Source organism: Semicossyphus pulcher, unplaced genomic scaffold (assembly GCF_022749685.1).
Source record: "Semicossyphus pulcher isolate SPU_LCO1_2020_fin unplaced genomic scaffold, fSemPul1.0.p SCAF_16, whole genome shotgun sequence".
NCBI classification, from domain to species: Eukaryota; Metazoa; Chordata; class Actinopteri; order Labriformes; family Labridae; genus Semicossyphus; species Semicossyphus pulcher.
In genome coordinates, this window is record NW_027211670.1 from 19,503,559 (window position 1) to 19,521,304 (window position 17,746).

Below are 17,746 nucleotides of genomic sequence, written 5' to 3' on the forward strand. Positions count from 1 at the left end.
CTTTTGTTTCAAGTTTTCCTTCATATCAGTGCTATGATGAGGCTCTCCAATTTGCTGAGCTCACAGAGCACCAGGATTGTTGTGTCTCTTTCTAAATACCCCAACATAAATAATAAACAACTGTGTCCACTAACGGCGTTTTCTGCGCTGGCATCGCCCACAAGCTCAATTTGGGAGCACTTTTCGCCGGCGCTTACTGTTGTTAGCAGGGATGGGTACCGAAGCCCGGTATTAAACAGGCCCCGCAGTATTGATAAACTCCGACGTCATCGGTTCTGCTTTCGGTATTTGTAGATAAATGTCGGTTTATTATTGCTACAAAAACGTTCAAAAATCTTGCAAATTTAATCTCAGCAATTGTTTCTAATTTGCAATAAGATTAAGACATTCGTCTGTGATGCATAATCCTATCCAGAAGAGAGATCTCTTTCACCTGTGTGCAAGGGGCAGGGGCAGCTCTCTCTCACACATGCTACAGCGCGCACACACAAGAGAGTTACACTTCACCAGAGTCGAAGCCGGCGATGCTCGTTGCCACAAGTGCAACAACACTTTTGCGTTTAAGGGCGGAAACACGAGCGATCTGTCCAAACAGCTGTCTGAAGGGCTTCATATACAGGTAGAGACATGCGCCACACTTCTCTCTGGACGCTGTTACCCAGCAGACTTAGCACACGTGAGGAACCGGGTTAATTGATAAGCCCCGCCCACTACCAGCCAGCCAAATTTCTTTTATATTTCCATCATCACAACATTAGAGTCTTTAATAGTGAAGAAACACCGTGTTTCTTTTGCTGTGAATAATTGTTTATTGTACTTCAGAAAATAAAGTGATCTTAATTCTGTTCTTAATTTCTTTTGGGGTTTTTTCTTAAAAAAGAACCAATAAGAATACCGTTAAAGTACCGGATCGTTAAGCGGTATCAATAAGAGTAGTAATACTATTAAAATCTTAATGATACCCATTCCTAGTTGCTAGGTTACGAAAGTTGTCTGGTGACACTTACGCTTCCCTCGGTAGTGAGCATTAAGTCTGTCTTAAATTGCTCTGTATGCTTAATATTTGCTTTAATTCACGAACATTTTACAAAGAAAACAAAAACGATGAGAAGGAATCGTGTTCTGGCGTTAGCAGCAGCTCTACACCTGCAAAGTGTACCCTCGAAACAATGAAAGGATTACGTAGCTTCTCCTCTGCCATTGTTGTTTACAAAGTTGATATCGAAAGTCCCCCCCCTTCTTGATTTTGATTAGTTGGTGAGGGAGAAGTGACATTGACAAGCACAGCGGTGTTCCAAAAGTTGAAGTATTTTCAACTGAGAGCGCAGCGACAAAAAAAAGCTGACATTGAGGGTGTTTTTACGCTCATGACGTTGAGCGCTGAAACGCTGAACTGCACTGGTTTTGTATAGAAAAATGGGGGGTGCTGCCAGGACAAAAAACGGTATTAGTCGACACAGGCCCTGAGGTTACATGATCCTGGTTTCTTTTTTTACCTGTCTGAAATAATTGTTTTGTCAAAGTGGTTGAGTCCAATGAGCGTCCACCTGTGAGTCTGGTTCTGCTCGAGGTTTGTGCCTGTTAAAACAAAGTATTCTTGTTGCTGTCGCCAGGTGCTTTCTTACAGTGGATTAAGTTCAGTCTCTGTAAACAATATTATAAAGAGTCTAGACCTGTTTTATGCGTCAAGTTAAATGAGATAACTTCTGTTGTTATTCAGCATTATATAAATTAAAAATGATCGGTTAATGAATGAGTTAATTTAGTTGTTTCTTTAACTGGGACAGAGCACAGTGATGAACATCAGTATAAGGATATAACATGTAAACATGCCAGGTAACACAGACAGTAGTGCTGTCGAAATTGGCTACAATGTTAATATTCCCTCTAAAAATGCGAGAATGTATTTTTGCGCAATATGTCCACAAGCCGCGGTAGATCGGATTTTATTCACATCGAATATTAATTTTAATAATCAACAATTCAGTTACATATTCGAATTTAGAATATTCGTTGACAGCCCTAATAGACAGAAACATTAAAAGACAGTATACAAATACAAATAAACAACAAACAAACAGGCCTTACTCTATATTATATAATCTTCTTAAAAACGGTGATGAACATTAAGTTTCTAAGGATGTCTTTTTAGTGTCATTTTTGTCAGTGGACGTAAACATCCTCGACTTCAGCTAAAGATCTAAGTGTTACTGACCGTTGCTGCCCATTCTGCAGAACATAATGTACAACAAGTGCAAGCCTTCGCTTAAGTTGCACAGAGTGGTGTTGTTTATGTAATGTGGCAGGAGGTGAGGGTGTGGCAGATGGTGAGTGTTCAGTGTGTTCTACTTATTTCGGTAACGTCCTCTCCTCCTCTTTAATTCAAATGGGGCGCTGCATCGGCAAAACAAATATGTACAGGCGTACATTCCTGTTTGTCTTTGTGACATGAATGTTGGATTTCATCTGTTCACCCCACGACGGCTGCAACAGGATAAAATAGTTGCTGTCGTGATAACTTTCCAGAGTTTTAAAACCCCATCTGTGATACTCTGTTGTGTAATGTTTTGGCAGCTGATAAGCTTTTAAATGCATTCATCTGTTACCCCAACTGGACTCCTTGGATCCTTTCGTGTCTCGTGTGTACCTTAAACAACACGCACACACCAACGCAGCCCCCTTGACTGTTTAAACACAGAGCTGTCTGAAAGCCACCAAAAATATTGTTTGCTATTTTAATAATTAACCATGATCTGATATTTCCCAAATCACAACACACCGGGTTATGACAGCGACTCGGTTAAGGTTTATTTTCTTCTCTTTCATGCGTGTAAAAACTACTATTCTGATTGCGTATTGGAATCCAAGCGCAGTGAAAACATAGGAATCCTACTGTGCCTGAATGCATCATCTGTGGATGCAGAAAAAGGCCTGAAGCTGCTGCTGTTGCTCTGCTAACGGCTGCTAATGCTGTCCGTCCTGTGTGGATGCTGTGTTTCCTGAACACTTTAACCACCGCGGGTTTGAAAGTATTTCATGTTCTGCAGATTCATTCAGTATTAAAGTTTAACTGGATAGTGTCTTATGCTACCTTTGTAGTGGCTGTAATCAGTGTTGGGTAACGTACCTTTTAAAAGTAACTTGTAACATTACAAGATTACTGGCATAAAAAAGTAACTCTTTACGTTACCTACTGAGAAAAGTAACACGTTAGATTAATTTCGCGTTACCAAAAATTAAAAATGACCTGCCTTTCAAAGACAACAATACAACACAGGCTCTTAGTCCCACCGATGTTGTGGACCTATATTCAGCTGCAGATGCTTCTTCACATTGGAAGTCGAGCTCTGCATATAACTGATTACTTTTGATGAAAATGTAACTTGGTAACGGATTACTTGAATTGCAGAAGTAACAATAATAATAATAATTAACGTTAGTAATACAGTATATATAAACAAAGATATAACAATATTCAAAATTCAGCTCTTGTTTCTCTTTCCTGCGACATTATATTCGAAGTTTAATTAAGACGTGTCACACAACATCTTATATTATAGTAGGTATGTGATTAACTTGGAGGTCGTTGCCCTTTTTGCCCTCCAGATAAAGATTTCCAATATTTAAAATCAAAGTATTGGCTGATAATAGACTGTCAGTGTGACACCAGCACTCTGTTGTGCCTCAGTTTAAACTTTATGTTGTGCTAATCTGGTTCATTAATTTATTTGTATGCAAAACTTCAACTACACAACGCTCCTTTTAGGCTTTTGAAGATTATGTTTCTATTTTTTCAAAAGGTTTGGATTGTTTCATTTTTATATTGATGTTTAATGTGGGTCAGTCCCATTCGGCCGACACCGGACCCCTTTAATAAGGTCAGTGTCGGCTCGGATATTAAATCAGTGTATCAAATCGATGCATCACTGAGTGCAGCGCGGTTGCATCAGACAGCCATTTCAGAGTATTGTCCCTTTTATTCTTCACTCTCTGTCCAAAACTGTGAATAACGCTTGCTACCAACGTCACATATTTGACGCGTCTGTTAATCTTAAGTCCAAAATAACTGTCTGTTTGACGTAATGTGAATAAATTAGACTTTTAAAGTGTGAATGTTGACGCTGTGCTTCCAGTGTGCACGTGTGTCGTCCACAAGCGCTGCCATGAGCTCATCATCACCAAGTGTGCCGGGATGAAGAAGCAGGAGGACACACCTGAGGAGGTACACGCACTCACAAGCAGGAGCACACGGAGGATGTTGATGTTTAGCTCTTATGAAACTGTCCTGTTTATTATTTGTTAAACGGACAGAGACACTATTAAAGCACTTTAGGTAACACATGAACACTGTGTTCTAACACTTGAGCCACATGCATTATTCCTCTGGTAATGCCACAGTGACCTCTTTGTAACACAGTGTGTGTGTGTGTGTGTGTGTGTGTGTCTCCCTCTGTAGGTGGGTTCACAGCGGTTCAGTGTTAACATGCCCCATAAGTTCAGTATCCACAACTACAAGGTCCCCACCTTCTGTGACCACTGCGGCTCCCTGCTGTGGGGCCTCATGAGGCAGGGCCTGCAGTGCAAAGGTGAGTTCACAGGCAGTGGGAAATCACAGTGTGAGGGCACACGGATGCATTAAGGGGGGGTATTTTGGCCTTTTGTTCCTTTTTGTTTCCTTTACAACATGTACCTGGATTTTTAGTCAAAGTTTGTAAACAGATAAATGTTTATTAATTTTTGAGTCACAATGAAATAACAGTTTCTTTCATAATATATGCCATCAGACACACAGAATAAAAAACTATGAGTGCCTATTCATTGCAGGCCTTGGTACCATCCATCCCACCATCTTTCAATTAGTGGTGCATGGTGTGGTTTTCCATGAGAACCTGTTTCCTAAAACACATCACGTATTGATGGAAAACTGTGAGCTTCCAAATTTGCCATGTTTGAGCCAGAAAGGGAAAGCAACATTTCTAACACATACGCAGTTCAAAGTGCTGAACAAAGAAAATGACATTTAAAACAGTGAGCAATAAAACAAGAATAAAATCAATTAAGATAGAATCAACTTAAATGTTAAAAAATGACAACGCCTCTTTATCTGTAGCCCGAACCACCTCCATATGTGTTTGTTGTCTTGCAGTGTGTAAGATGAATGTGCACAGGCGGTGTGAGACCAATGTAGCTCCTAACTGCGGCGTGGACGCCCGAGGTATCGCTAAGGTCCTGTCTGACCTGGGAGTCACGCCTGACAAGATCTCCAACACCGCACAGCGCAGGAGGAAGGTAACCTGTCGCTCTCACTGTGGCGATGCATGTTTACTTTAAGTGAAGTTATTTCAACTATTAGGGTTTAATATCAACATTTTCAAGCTTACAAGTACTTAACCAGTGGAGAGGGATTTGATCTTTTCTTTTAAAGCAACTACTATGTTTTTTTTCTTTTAATTTCTTATACAGATGGATTTGTTTTATATTGAATATAATTTCTAATGCCTGTAATTACTTGCCCCTGGACTAATGAGCGTCCTCTATCAGGCACTGATGTTTGCTGTACATTCTTCTAAGACTGAAAAAGTTAATTTATTATGATTAAGAGAAACCAGTTTGAGGCGACACGATGTTAAAGCCAGCCACAATGTCAGAAAAATAAGTTAATCTTAATTAGTGTTGTTCATGTGTGCAGACAGCACAACTGTGGTCTACTTAACTGTGGTTTTGGCTTTACTGCTGTTACATGTAAATAACGGTAATTTAAAGAACTTTAAAACCATCGTGTTGTTGGCTGGTGCTTGTAGCTTCACAGATATAAGAGTTAAAATAAATTGGCCATTTCTTCACTTTGGTTTCTGTACATATTAAACAAAAAGGTGTTCATTTGTGAGCTGCAAAGGTGTTGTTACGTGGATTTTGTAACCCTAACCCCAGAGCCTCTTGGTGCTACGCTAAGCTAACCTAGCATCTAACTTCAGGTGGTAGATACTATATATTTTGAGTGCTAAGGATTTAATCTTACTTTTTAGGATTCTTAAAGAGGGGGTATTATGCTGTTTCACATGTTAAGACATATATATAATGTTACAATGTTGGATGTCCAGACTAAACGTGGGTGAAGTTTCAAATCGGTAGGTAAAAGTATGTTGGAGTAATCCCCAGGCTTCTCAGCTCAGTCTGCAGGCTGCTGAGAACGCCAGGTTTCACACTGTTTTTTCAACACGCTGCTTTTTGTGACGTCACAAAGTGCAGCCTCAGCAGGCTTCGGAGAGCCGGCCAATCAGAAGAAAGTGGGCTTGTAGGGGCGAGGTTTCTTAAAGGGACAGAGCTGAGTGAGTGGTTTCAGGCAGAGGCTGTATGAGGGCCTGCACAGAGCACCAGTGTGAGAAAAATTAAGTTTTTTTAACTGTAAATGATGCTAAGCTACTCCATAGGTATCACAGAGTGAAATATGAAGCTTGAAATTAGCATAGTACCCCCCCTTTAAAGTGCGTCGTGTTATTTTGAGAAACTGTGCAGACAATCTGAGGTCTTATGAACATTTCAGCAGACTTGTGGTTTAATTCTGCGTATTTCTGAGGTCGTTGATACACAGGTATAAAAAAGCAACACATTTAACTCTCTGATTCAGGATTCATATTTTAAGAGTGCAGCGTGAAGGAACGGTCATGTTGTCTCCCTCTCTCTCCAGTTGACTCCAGGGCAGGACCCTCCTCAGTCTCCTCCTGAGCTCACTCAGACTGAGGACAACAGCTTCAGCCAGCCAGCTGTCCCCACCTCCCCCTCACAGCAGGGTAACACTGCACACACACACACTGCACACACACACACCCTCAGAAAACACAGATTTGACACAAACAGGCGCGCGTTTCAAAGCTTTTTATGATGCATTCTTCGCAGCCTGTGGTTTTAATGTGTTAATTTTACCAGTGAGCGGTAGTGATTCCATTTCAGGGATAATATTGACGCTCCTTGTTAAAAAATAACTTGTTAAATGTGTTATTGTTCTTGTATATATAAGACTAAACTTGAATTATCCCCCTACCGCCCACCACCATTTGCTTGTCGCAGTGAGTCATCGTCCTCTCACACTTTGCAAGCTGAGAAACAAAAGTTAACTTTCTCTTTGTGGAAGAAATCCCATTTTTGTTGATCACAATAACAGCGGTCACTGCTGCTGTTTAATCACCCTGATCGCATATATTTTAACTGAGTCATCCCCGGTTTCATCAGAGCACACCATCATCATTTTTCAAAGTTTATGTGAAAGTAATCAGCAACAAATAATGAGCAACGTTTCTAAAATCATCTCTTTTTTTTTACGCATTAGCTGAAAGGTGACAGAAAAGCACAGTCAGTCTGTTTGCGCTAAATGTCTGATCTGCTTCTCCGACGACTCCCACAGACCTGGCAGAGTTAGACCGCCTGCAGCACGCGCTGTCACTCGACCAGCAGGGACCGCAACACTCCTCCTCTTCCTCCTCTTCCTCCTCCTCCACCACCTCCTCCTCGTCCACGTCCTCCTCCTCGGCGGGAAGGGAGAACGGGCAGATCCAGAGGAGGACCCTCAAGGACTTCAACTTCATCAAGGTCCTCGGCAAAGGCAGCTTCGGCAAGGTGCGGCGACACGGGGGAGGCGTTTGAGGGGGATGTTTGTTTGTTTACAGCTCATTATGGTCGTAATTGAAACAATGCTTTGTGTTCTTTTAACACCTCACCTACCAGGTTTGTCATTATTTATAACAGCGGATGTATCAGGGAAGGCAGGAACCAGAGCAGACCGGTTCACGAATTATTTTGCATGGAGGCAACTGTGATACCATCCTGAGCAGTACAGCAGACAACTCTTTAACACTCTTCAGCTTTAGATGGAAACCGGCAAGAAACAATGAAAATACTGAGCTTGTTTTATTATGATTAGCATAAATAAGCTGCGTTAAAGTAGTCACAATGATGTCACCCAGTGGTTTACAGACTGCTTTGACGCCCCGAGCTCAGCATTTTGGCCGGTTCTTGTATTTTTGGTTGCAGAGGTGACCACATTTGGACGAGAGGATTGATAAGCATTGCAAAACCTTTATTTTGAGGGCGCTGGTTTAGCTCAGTTGGTCGAGCAGGCGCCACATGCACAGAGTCGCCAGTCCTCGACACACTGATTCCCCGTCTGCTGATCATTTGGTGCATGTCATCCCCCACTCCCCACATTTCCTACTCAGCTGTCGTATAGATAAAAGCAAAAACAAAACAGAAGGTGGTGCAGTGTTCAGCTCTGTCGCCTCACAGCTACAAGGTTCCAAGTTCGAACCCCGATTCAGACGTGAGGAATCTTTCTGTGTGGCGTTTGCATGTTCTCCACGGGCATGCATGGGTTCCCTCCGGGTGCTCCGGCTTCCTCCCACAGTCCAAAGACATGCTCGTTAGGTTCATTGGTGACCCCAAGTTGCCCGTAGGTGTGAACCTGTGTGTCAGCCCCGTGATTGACAGGGTGTTCTCTGCCCAGTGACAGCTGGGATAGGCTCCAGCCCCTCTGCGACCCTGAACAGGATAAGCGGTATAGATGATGGAACAACTACAACAACTCTCTTCTCCCAGTGCTTCCTGTCTCTCTTCAGCTGTCCTATCAAAAAGCAAAAATCAAAAGTGGAAAAGTACAAATCTAAGAATGATCAGAGCGTGTCGTTTTGGCTTTATACTTTATTTTCCTCTCCCTGGGCGTCATCGTCTGTGCAGCATTTGTGTTTAATTTCTTGCCAATTTCTATTTTTCTCTCCTCTCTTCTGTCACTCCTCTTCTATTTTTTACCCTTATTCACGTCTTTACCCGTCTTTTGTCTCCTGTTCAGGTGATGCTGGCGGAGCTGAAGGGCACGGAGGAGGTTTACGCCGTCAAAGTTTTAAAGAAGGACGTGATCCTGCAGGACGACGACGTGGACTGCACCATGACCGAGAAACGCATCCTGGCCCTCGCCCGCCGACACCCCTACCTCACCCAGCTCTACTGCTGCTTCCAGACACGCGTACGACCCCCAGACAACACATACACATCACACAGTACATCTCTGTTTTCTGTCTCTTACCTCTCCCTCCCTCTCTCCTTCTGCAGGACCGTTTGTTTTTTGTAATGGAGTATGTGAACGGAGGAGACCTGATGTTCCAGATTCAGCGATCCAGGAAGTTTGATGAGCCCCGCTCTCGTTTTTACGCCGCCGAGGTCACCTCGGCCCTCATGTTCCTGCACCGTAACGGGGTCATCTACAGGTAAACACACACTTTAAGGACGACCTAAACTCCTTTTGGAAGCTTCATATCCTGTCTTATTTCGAGGTGAATCTTGTAGGAAAGTCCGGAGAATTGAATGAATTAGTTGAAGAAGTAGAGGACTATAAGGGAATGACACTAATGCTTATCTTACCAGGGACAAACCAGAAGGTGTATGACAACATGTTTCACACTTCTATCGTTTGATTCTCCAGTGTTTTTTTACGTTGCATGCTAACTTCTCTCTCCCAGCGAGACCAACTGTTATAGAAACCAGATGGTACTGACTCTGACTCTCTCTCTCTCTCCTCCTGGGTCTTTGTCTCTCAGGGATCTGAAGCTGGATAACATCCTGCTGGATGCAGAGGGACACTGTAAGCTGGCAGACTTCGGCATGTGCAAAGAGGGCATCATGAACGGAGTGACCACCACCACCTTCTGTGGCACGCCCGACTACATCGCCCCTGAGGTGAGCGTGACGCAGTCACCAGGATGGACTGCACTGCGATATATCCTCCCTTTGTTTCACTGTGGATTAAACAGAACAAGTACATTTACACAAATATTATACTAAGTGCAGTTTTATATTAGTGGCTGCAAATGAAGTTCCATCATTAATTTATTTTCTGGATAAATTATTTAGTCCGTAACATTTTAGAAAGTGGTCAAGTCCGACTGAACATATTCATATGTCTTCTTTAGTTCAATCAACCGTCTAAATCTAAATCAGTCTAATTTTATCCGACACTATCAAAAGAAGAAGATGAAGACAGACTTTATTTATCCTAGAGAGGAAATTCAATGTTTTCACTCTGTTAGTATAAACACACTACACACAAACATGCCCGAAATACACACACACGCACAAACAGAACCCTGCGGACATGCACTAATGGAGGGATGTCAGAGTGAGGGGGGCTGCACATGGACCCCAAGCAGTTGGGGATTCAGTGCCTTGCTACTCACCCTAATTCCATGGTTGCTCCGTCCCGGGACTTGAACCAGCCACCCTCCAGGTCCCTACGGACTGAGCTACTAAACCAGCAAGTGTTCCCATCCGAGAAACTGGAACCAGAGAAATTTTGACATTTTTGTTTGAGAAATTATTGAAATGTTTTATTAATTTAAATATTTAACCATGTATAATATAGTTTCATCTCTGTAAATGGATTAATCGATTCGTTCTCACAGCTCTTGCCTCTGGTGCTCAATATAACAGCTGTCAGGTAAAAATGTGTATGTTGAATTAAGTCTGAAATCTAGCAGGGGGTAGTGCTGTGGCGTGGGTTCTCTCCGGGTTCTCCGGCTTCCTCCCACAGTCCAAACACATGCTCGTTAGGTCCACTGGTGACTCTAAAATGGCCGTAGGTGTGAGCGTGAAAGGTTGCCAGTGTGTCGGCTCTGTGAGTGTCAGTCCAGAGTGTACCCTGCCTCTCGCCCAATGACAGCTGGGATAGGCTCCAGCCCCCCCGCGACCCTGAACAGGATAAGCGGTATAGATACACTTTTAGACATTAATTAAAACATTTAGAGATTTTTTTTCTTTTCTATTTAACTTTGTTTTGCCCTTTTTTCTCCCCTTCCTTCATCTCATCTCTCTGTCCTTCCTTCTGTTTTTTCGTTATGCTTTTATTTCTGCTTTAATGAATAAAAACAATCCTCTAAATTTGGCACACGATCATTTCTAACCCCACAGTGAAATAATTATTCTCTTCACCACATTTTATTGTTAAGATTTCTCACCCTTAAGTAAAAGAAATGTCTAATGCAGTAAGTTTTGCGACATCATTTGAGGTCTTTGGCCATCACTGTTTGAAAGTGATGTTTCGTTTGGCCTTTAAAGAAATCTGTGAAACTAATTTAGTTTTGAGCTCTTTTTTTCTCGCTACCAAAGGCGACGAGCATTTGAAGTTTTTAGTTAAAACTGCAGCAGACTGTTTGTTCTTTTTGTGCTCCACACTGAAGTTAGGAGTCGTCTGCTGTAAATCTGTGAAAACAGACGGGCCTTAAATGTGTGACTTATCTCCTGCTCGTTGGTCGTCAGTGACTGGGAGTCTTTTCTCTAGTGGATCTGCTCTGTGGTATTTTGTCGAGGTTCCTCCGCGTTGAACCGTGTCATGTCGTTGAATCTAGATCCTGCAGGAGCTGGAGTACGGAGCCTCGGTGGACTGGTGGGCCCTCGGGGTGCTGATGTACGAGATGATGGCCGGACAGCCTCCGTTCGAAGCCGATAATGAGGACGACTTGTTCGAGTCGATTCTCCACGACGACGTCCTCTACCCCGTGTGGCTCAGCAAAGAGGCTGTTTCTATCCTCAGAGCGGTGCGTGTCCTGTCTCCACTATTACACACCTCTTCCAACATTTTTAATTCAGTAGATTTTATTCTAATAAGATTAAAAACTGTCTGAACTGTTTGAAGTGAACAGAAGTTCAAACTTTGCAGAATTTGGCTGAAGAGTTTTTCCAAAATGTCTTGGTTACAAAGAGCCCCAATTTGTGACGTCCTGTTTTCTGATCAAAAAGTAAATATGTTATGATTTTTGACAAACCCAGGAAGTTGTTTAACATTTATAACATGTCAGAATCGACAGGATGTTTCTAAAGATCTGGAGTTTTAAAAAATGAGCCTGTTTTTAAACTTTTTTACAAGTTGTGAAATAAGAAAACCTTCAGCTGTGTTTGTTCTGTATCATACAGGAAATATATAAGTGCTAGTGCTTAATATATAATAATATAATGTTACATTGTTATGGACAAATATAAATTGATGGGGAGGTAATCTGTGGCTATCATCTTTGTTTGATTAACTCACAGTCAGGAACAAGAAATCAGAATATATTTGTTATCACTACATTTTTCAGACATTACAGCAGATTTATTTTTTATTGAAATAACAGCTTAGCCCTGTTGTTTGTTATTGTCCTGCAATACATGACGAGCACAAACTGATGTTTTCTTTGTAATAATAATAATAATGATGATGTGCTCTGACAAACAAAGCAAAGGCAGGAAGTCGGGAAGATAACAGATTAAACATTCAAGATAGAAAATGTAGAAAATTCAACAAAAGACAAGAACAAAAACAACAATAAGAAATGCAAATAAAAGTGATAAAACAGGCAGATCTCGAAAGGCAGTTAAAGCAATACCGATAAAGAGATGAAGGAATAAAAAGACGTCACATCACAGGAAATTAAAGAAAGCAGATAAAAAGATTTGGAAGAGTAAGACGAATAAAAGATAAATAAAAGTAATAAAGGACGGTCAGAATAGATCGTCAGGAGAGGACTTAACTTTAAAAAGCTGGATTCTAATGTCTAAACCAACGTCTACAAAGCTCTAAGCTTTTAGGTATGACGTAACCAGATTTGAACCTTTATATCTAGACGTCTTTTTACCTTCAAATCAAACTGCTGCTTTTAAAAAATACTCTTTATTTTGAAAACCAGAGTTTTTAAGTGTTATTAAACATAAATAAAGGAATAAAAGACGATAAAAAGACGACATCACACCAGAGGAGACACAGATATAAGGATTTGGAAGAGTAAGATAAATAAGTAAATAAATAAAAGCAATGAAGGACGGTAAGAACTGAAAACAGAAGAGGATTTAACTATTGTCACAATTTACAAAGCTGATTCTAATGTTGCAGCTCAGGTGCACGTAAGCAGATTTGTATCCGTCTTCATACCTATACGTCTTTTTACCTTCACATCACACTGCTGCTTTAAAATAAAATACATCAGCACTTTATTTTGAAAAGATCAACCCTGAGTTTGTCTGTGTTTTTGCTTCGCTGTCGTCTCACTATCATTCCCGTTTCTGTCCTCGGAGCTGCACAGCTCAAGAGCACTTAACACAGAGGTGTTACGATTGACTCTGCTGTGATACCGACAAGAATAAAAAAAAAGGCAGTGAGGGAGGTCAAAGTAACAACAACGGCATCATCAAACCGCCAAGTGCTCTTCTCGTACTGAGCAGACAACAGAGCAAAGAGACGCAGCTTTCAGTCACAGAGCTGACCTGCTCCATCGCTCTGCCACTCCGCCTCTTTGTTTGTACCGTCCGCACAGCCGTTAATGCCTCCGCGCTATTATTAGCACCCAAATGCTTCTGCTTCTGTCCTCGTCACTTGCAGCAATCAAGCCGCAGCTAAGTGTCTCAAAGGGGGCGGTGTTCGAAATTAAATGTGTGTGTTTTTGTGTGCAGTTCATGACCAAGAACCCGGCCAAGCGTCTGGGCTGCGTGGTGAACCAGGGCTGCGAGGAGGCCATCAAGACCCACGCCTTCTTCAGAGAGATCGACTGGGTGCTGCTGGAGCAGAGGAAAGTCAAGCCGCCCTTCAAACCCAGGATTGTAAGAGACACACACACACACACACACACACACACACACACACGCTGATGTTGTACATCCCTGCACAACAGTGAGAAAACTTTAAACTGAAGTTCACTTAAAAGCAATGCAGCGTGTTTAAGTCGAGTCAGCGTACTTAAAATAAAACAGGAGCTGACTCAAAGTGCTCTCCAGTCCGGACAGAGAAGTTACAATCTGTCTGAGTGCACGTTAAAAGGATTAAACAAAAGAAAGTGATGCATAATGTAAAACAGCAAAGGCAAGACTTTGAAATATAGTTACATTGGGATCAAAGTAATAAAACAGGAAGTAAAAAGAGATTTAAAAGTCACAACAACAGTTTAGATTTTGTTCTCCAGACATCCAAAGTAGTTGCTGCTGTCAGAGCTCTTCACTCTCCAGTTTGCAGTGAAACGAGGTCCTCTTGTGGCAGCTCAGAAAACACTGGAGAATATCACTCGAGTAGAGAGAGCGCACTGATGGAAAATAAAGGGGATGTTGCAAATAAGCTGTTGATCCTGAAGTCCTTAAAAATCATCAGTTTAATAATAAACAGCATAAATTGTATTTTCTAACCTGATTTTAAAGCAGATTTTTATTCACTTTTTAATTAACGTTTTTAATTAAAAATAAAACACAAAATAAATTAACATTTTAAGTCAAGTAAAAGTAAAACCCCTTATAATGAAGCAGTGTCTGTGTGACAGCCTGTTTAATTAAGCAATATCACATGAGAGATGCTGATTTAAGGAACATTTGGAGTGCTCTCTTTATTTTTTTCCGGAGCTGTAGAAGTATAGAAATATAGATTTGAAATAAATGGAAAAGCTGGGCATGAAAATAGCGACCAGAGATTGAAAAGTTTAGAGAGGATATTCACATTACAGAGATCAGGACGTGTCTAAAAGAACTGTTTTTAAAACAAAATAAACTTTAAATAAAAATGATTAATAAGTTTACACCTCTGTGCTATCTTGTTATTCATCTTTTGGCCCTAAAGGTGTCGCTTGTAAACACATGAGAGGGGTGACGGTCGCATGTTGTTAACAATATGCAGGTGTGTCATCTTTACAGAAAGGCAGTGAGCATCAGTGGTCAGAAGGTGTCGCTCTAATGTCAGCTTGAGATTGTTGAGAAGTTTCTTCCTCTGACGTCTTTTCCCTCTTTGTGTGTGCGCGTGTCTCCTGTTGCGTGTGCCTCTGCAGAAAACCAAGCGAGACGTGAATAACTTCGACCAGGACTTCACCAAGGAGGACCCGGTGCTGACGCCCACAGACGAGGCCATCATCCGACAGATCAACCAGGAGGAGTTCAAAGACTTCTCCTACTGCGCCCCGGAGGAGACGCAGACCTAACATACACACACACACAAAACACACACACACGCTGATCCAACAACACTAAACCTGGCACGCACGTACGCACACACAGCCGACAAACCCTTTACATAACACACACACAATCACTCCTTTACTTTGAAGCTATTGGTTGTTGTTACTTTTTGAATATTCTTTACTTGCATTGTGTTGTTCTTGTTGCCTGGGTTTATTATTATTATTATTATTATTATTATTATTATTATTATTATGAATATAAATATGACTATGAATATACACACCTGCACATGCTCTCACACACTTTTAATGCAGATTTACACACACTACAATCTACACACACTCATTCAAGCTTCCTGCACATGCTGAGACAAACACACACACACACACATTGCTTCTCTCCCCAGCACACATATGGACTGTACAGTGTTGCTGGGTGCAGAGGCCTGTATATAGCCTGTGTTGAGTGGCTGTGTTGTGTCGGTATCGTCTGCTAGTAAAGGAGAGTCGTGGCGCATGGACAAGCACCCTACCTGTGTTATTACTGTCCTTATTGTGGACCAGTTAGGGCCAAATACCCTTTGTGCAATACCCTGACTATCTATATATTTTACAGTTTTTTGTTCGTGTCAGGTTTTTTTTTCTCCTCAAAAATGTGTTTTACGATCGAAATCCTCGCTCTCATCTTCCAGCACACTCCCCCGTCCTCCCGTCTCGTGCGCATAAAGTGAATGTGGAGCTCACACGTTACAGGCTATTGAACTAATTATGTGGAGCCGAGTGTTACAGGCGGCCTGTGTAGCAGTTTAAAAAAAAAAAAAATGTATTTTTTTTTTTTTCATCCATCTGCTAGTTTCAGAGTCAGTCCTGCCGGCGTGAATGTACATTTTCGTACGTGTGAAGTGAATGCGTGTTTTTTGTTCCCTCTCTGTCGGCGTGTGACTTTTTGTCTTCAGCATTTCATTTGCTATAGTTACCATCAGTGTTTTGAGCCCCCCTCCCCTCTTTTCTCCCTTTTCCTTCCTCCAAAGTAGGGATGCACGATATTATCGGCACGTTATCGGTATCTGCAGATTATGGCTTGAAAACGACATAAAAACAACGCTTTAATTATGTCTAAATGCTCGATGATTCCCTAACAAGATTAGGTCAAAACCAAGTATGTGGCTGACCGCATCAGGCCAACGTGCGCTTTTGTGGGCAATGTGTTACAAGGACTGTCCTTATGAGGCCGATGACAACGTGTTTGAAGCAGGTGCGAGCTGCGGACGTAGGTGAGGTCTGCGGAGGAGCAGCCCCGCCTACTCCCCCTGAACAAAGTATCCAGAGCCGTATAGACAGAGAGTCGCGTCAGTGGAGGTCAAATATGCTCCATGATCCGCCAACTCTCTCTCTCTCTCTACGGCTGTGAAAGAACCGTCACTCATTCACTCACTCAGACAATCAGTCAGTCACATACAGACCCATGTGTAGGGCTGACCCCGGCGGTCAGCCAAAAAAACTTGACGTAATGCTACGACATTAACTCGGCGCGAGTGTGCGTGCAAAGTTATCAACAACCTACAAATAAAAACTAAAAAGTCACAGAAACTCAAACCAATGATTAGAAGTTAAACAACTTTCACAACTCTTAACTAGCTAACAGTTAGCTCACATTCGTATCATTCTCGTCATGATGAAAATACACTCGCGGCCAAAGCCGACGCTAACAGAGTGTAACATAAACATCCGTGCAAACTAACTTACATATTCATGGACGCACACGCGATAAAAAGAGTCCGTCGCCGATCACTGATGTCTCCGCAGAAGGTGCAGTAAACAAGTCCGGGCATGTCTCCCTCTCTGCCGTGTTTCGGGGGGGATGCTGCGTTCAGTTGCGCTCAGAAACCTGAACGATCAGGCACATGACCATTTGTACAATGCATGAAGAAGGGTGCGAGATGTCTGCGGTCAGGCAGTTTTTGGCCACTACAATAAGAGGAGGTATGATATCAGTTCCACTTCCGCGGGAGACTTGATGTTTCTCTGCAATTAGGTGGAAAAAACGTGCCTAATATATCGGTATAATCAGCAAAAAGGGTTGGAAAATATCAGATATTGGCAAAAATTCCAATATCATGCATCCCTAGTTACCATCAGTGTTTTGAGCCCCCCCTCCTCCTCCTCCTTTTCTCCCTTAACTTCCTCCAAAGCACCAATTCCCCTTCCCCGCCGCCTCCTCCTCCTCCAGCAGCCGCCTCGCTCAGCCAAAACCTCTCGCTTTTCTGACTTCTTTATTTTTTTCAAGAATGGCTTCTCTTTCTTATGGCTCTCTTTTCTTTTTTTTATGATAAATATAATTATTATTGTAAAGTGTATCTGGAGGAAACATTTGTGTATAAAACTATAACTATACTATCATAGGTCTGTTACAGCCGGGGATGTGAAAAGAAAATGTGGAAAACCAGCAGCTGAATTACCTCTCACTTCAAGCACACACACACACACACACAAACAAAGCAGCACACACAGACTCCTCCTTCCTCTTCTCTCTCTCTCTTACACACACACACACACACACACACATGCACACACACACAGAGAAGGACTGTTGTCGCGTGTACTGTACAGTGATCTGAAGGCGAGCTGGTTGCTCTGTGTGCAGTAGAGTCGGTGTGTAGTGAAGCTTTGTGCACCCAGGGGTAGGGCTGTTCCTGGTCACACTATCTTACTCTGTGCCAAAATGTAGTGCAACAGCCGGGCTAGTCCTGTCTGCTCTGATTCCAATAAAACACTGAGCTGTCTACATCACGCCCAGACTC

The 17,746-nt window shown here is 42.1% G+C and overlaps 1 protein-coding gene across 1 annotated transcript in view; it reads left to right on the forward strand.

Annotated features, from left to right (window-relative positions):
* The window catches only part of prkcea (protein kinase C, epsilon a), a 52,287-nt gene extending 34,552 nt beyond the window's left edge, over nucleotides 1-17,735 (forward strand). Inside the window, exons 5-15 of the mRNA XM_069664602.1 lie at nucleotides 4,134-4,222; nucleotides 4,457-4,586; nucleotides 5,147-5,289; nucleotides 6,689-6,791; nucleotides 7,403-7,614; nucleotides 8,840-9,013; nucleotides 9,100-9,254; nucleotides 9,585-9,723; nucleotides 11,388-11,576; nucleotides 13,465-13,611; nucleotides 14,817-17,735. Coding sequence (XP_069520703.1) covers nucleotides 4,134-4,222; nucleotides 4,457-4,586; nucleotides 5,147-5,289; nucleotides 6,689-6,791; nucleotides 7,403-7,614; nucleotides 8,840-9,013; nucleotides 9,100-9,254; nucleotides 9,585-9,723; nucleotides 11,388-11,576; nucleotides 13,465-13,611; nucleotides 14,817-14,966 — 1,631 coding nt within the window. The 3' untranslated portion in view covers nucleotides 14,967-17,735. The remainder of the gene's footprint in view (nucleotides 1-4,133; nucleotides 4,223-4,456; nucleotides 4,587-5,146; nucleotides 5,290-6,688; nucleotides 6,792-7,402; nucleotides 7,615-8,839; nucleotides 9,014-9,099; nucleotides 9,255-9,584; nucleotides 9,724-11,387; nucleotides 11,577-13,464; nucleotides 13,612-14,816) is intronic.
* The last annotated feature ends 11 nt before the right edge of the window (nucleotides 17,736-17,746 follow it).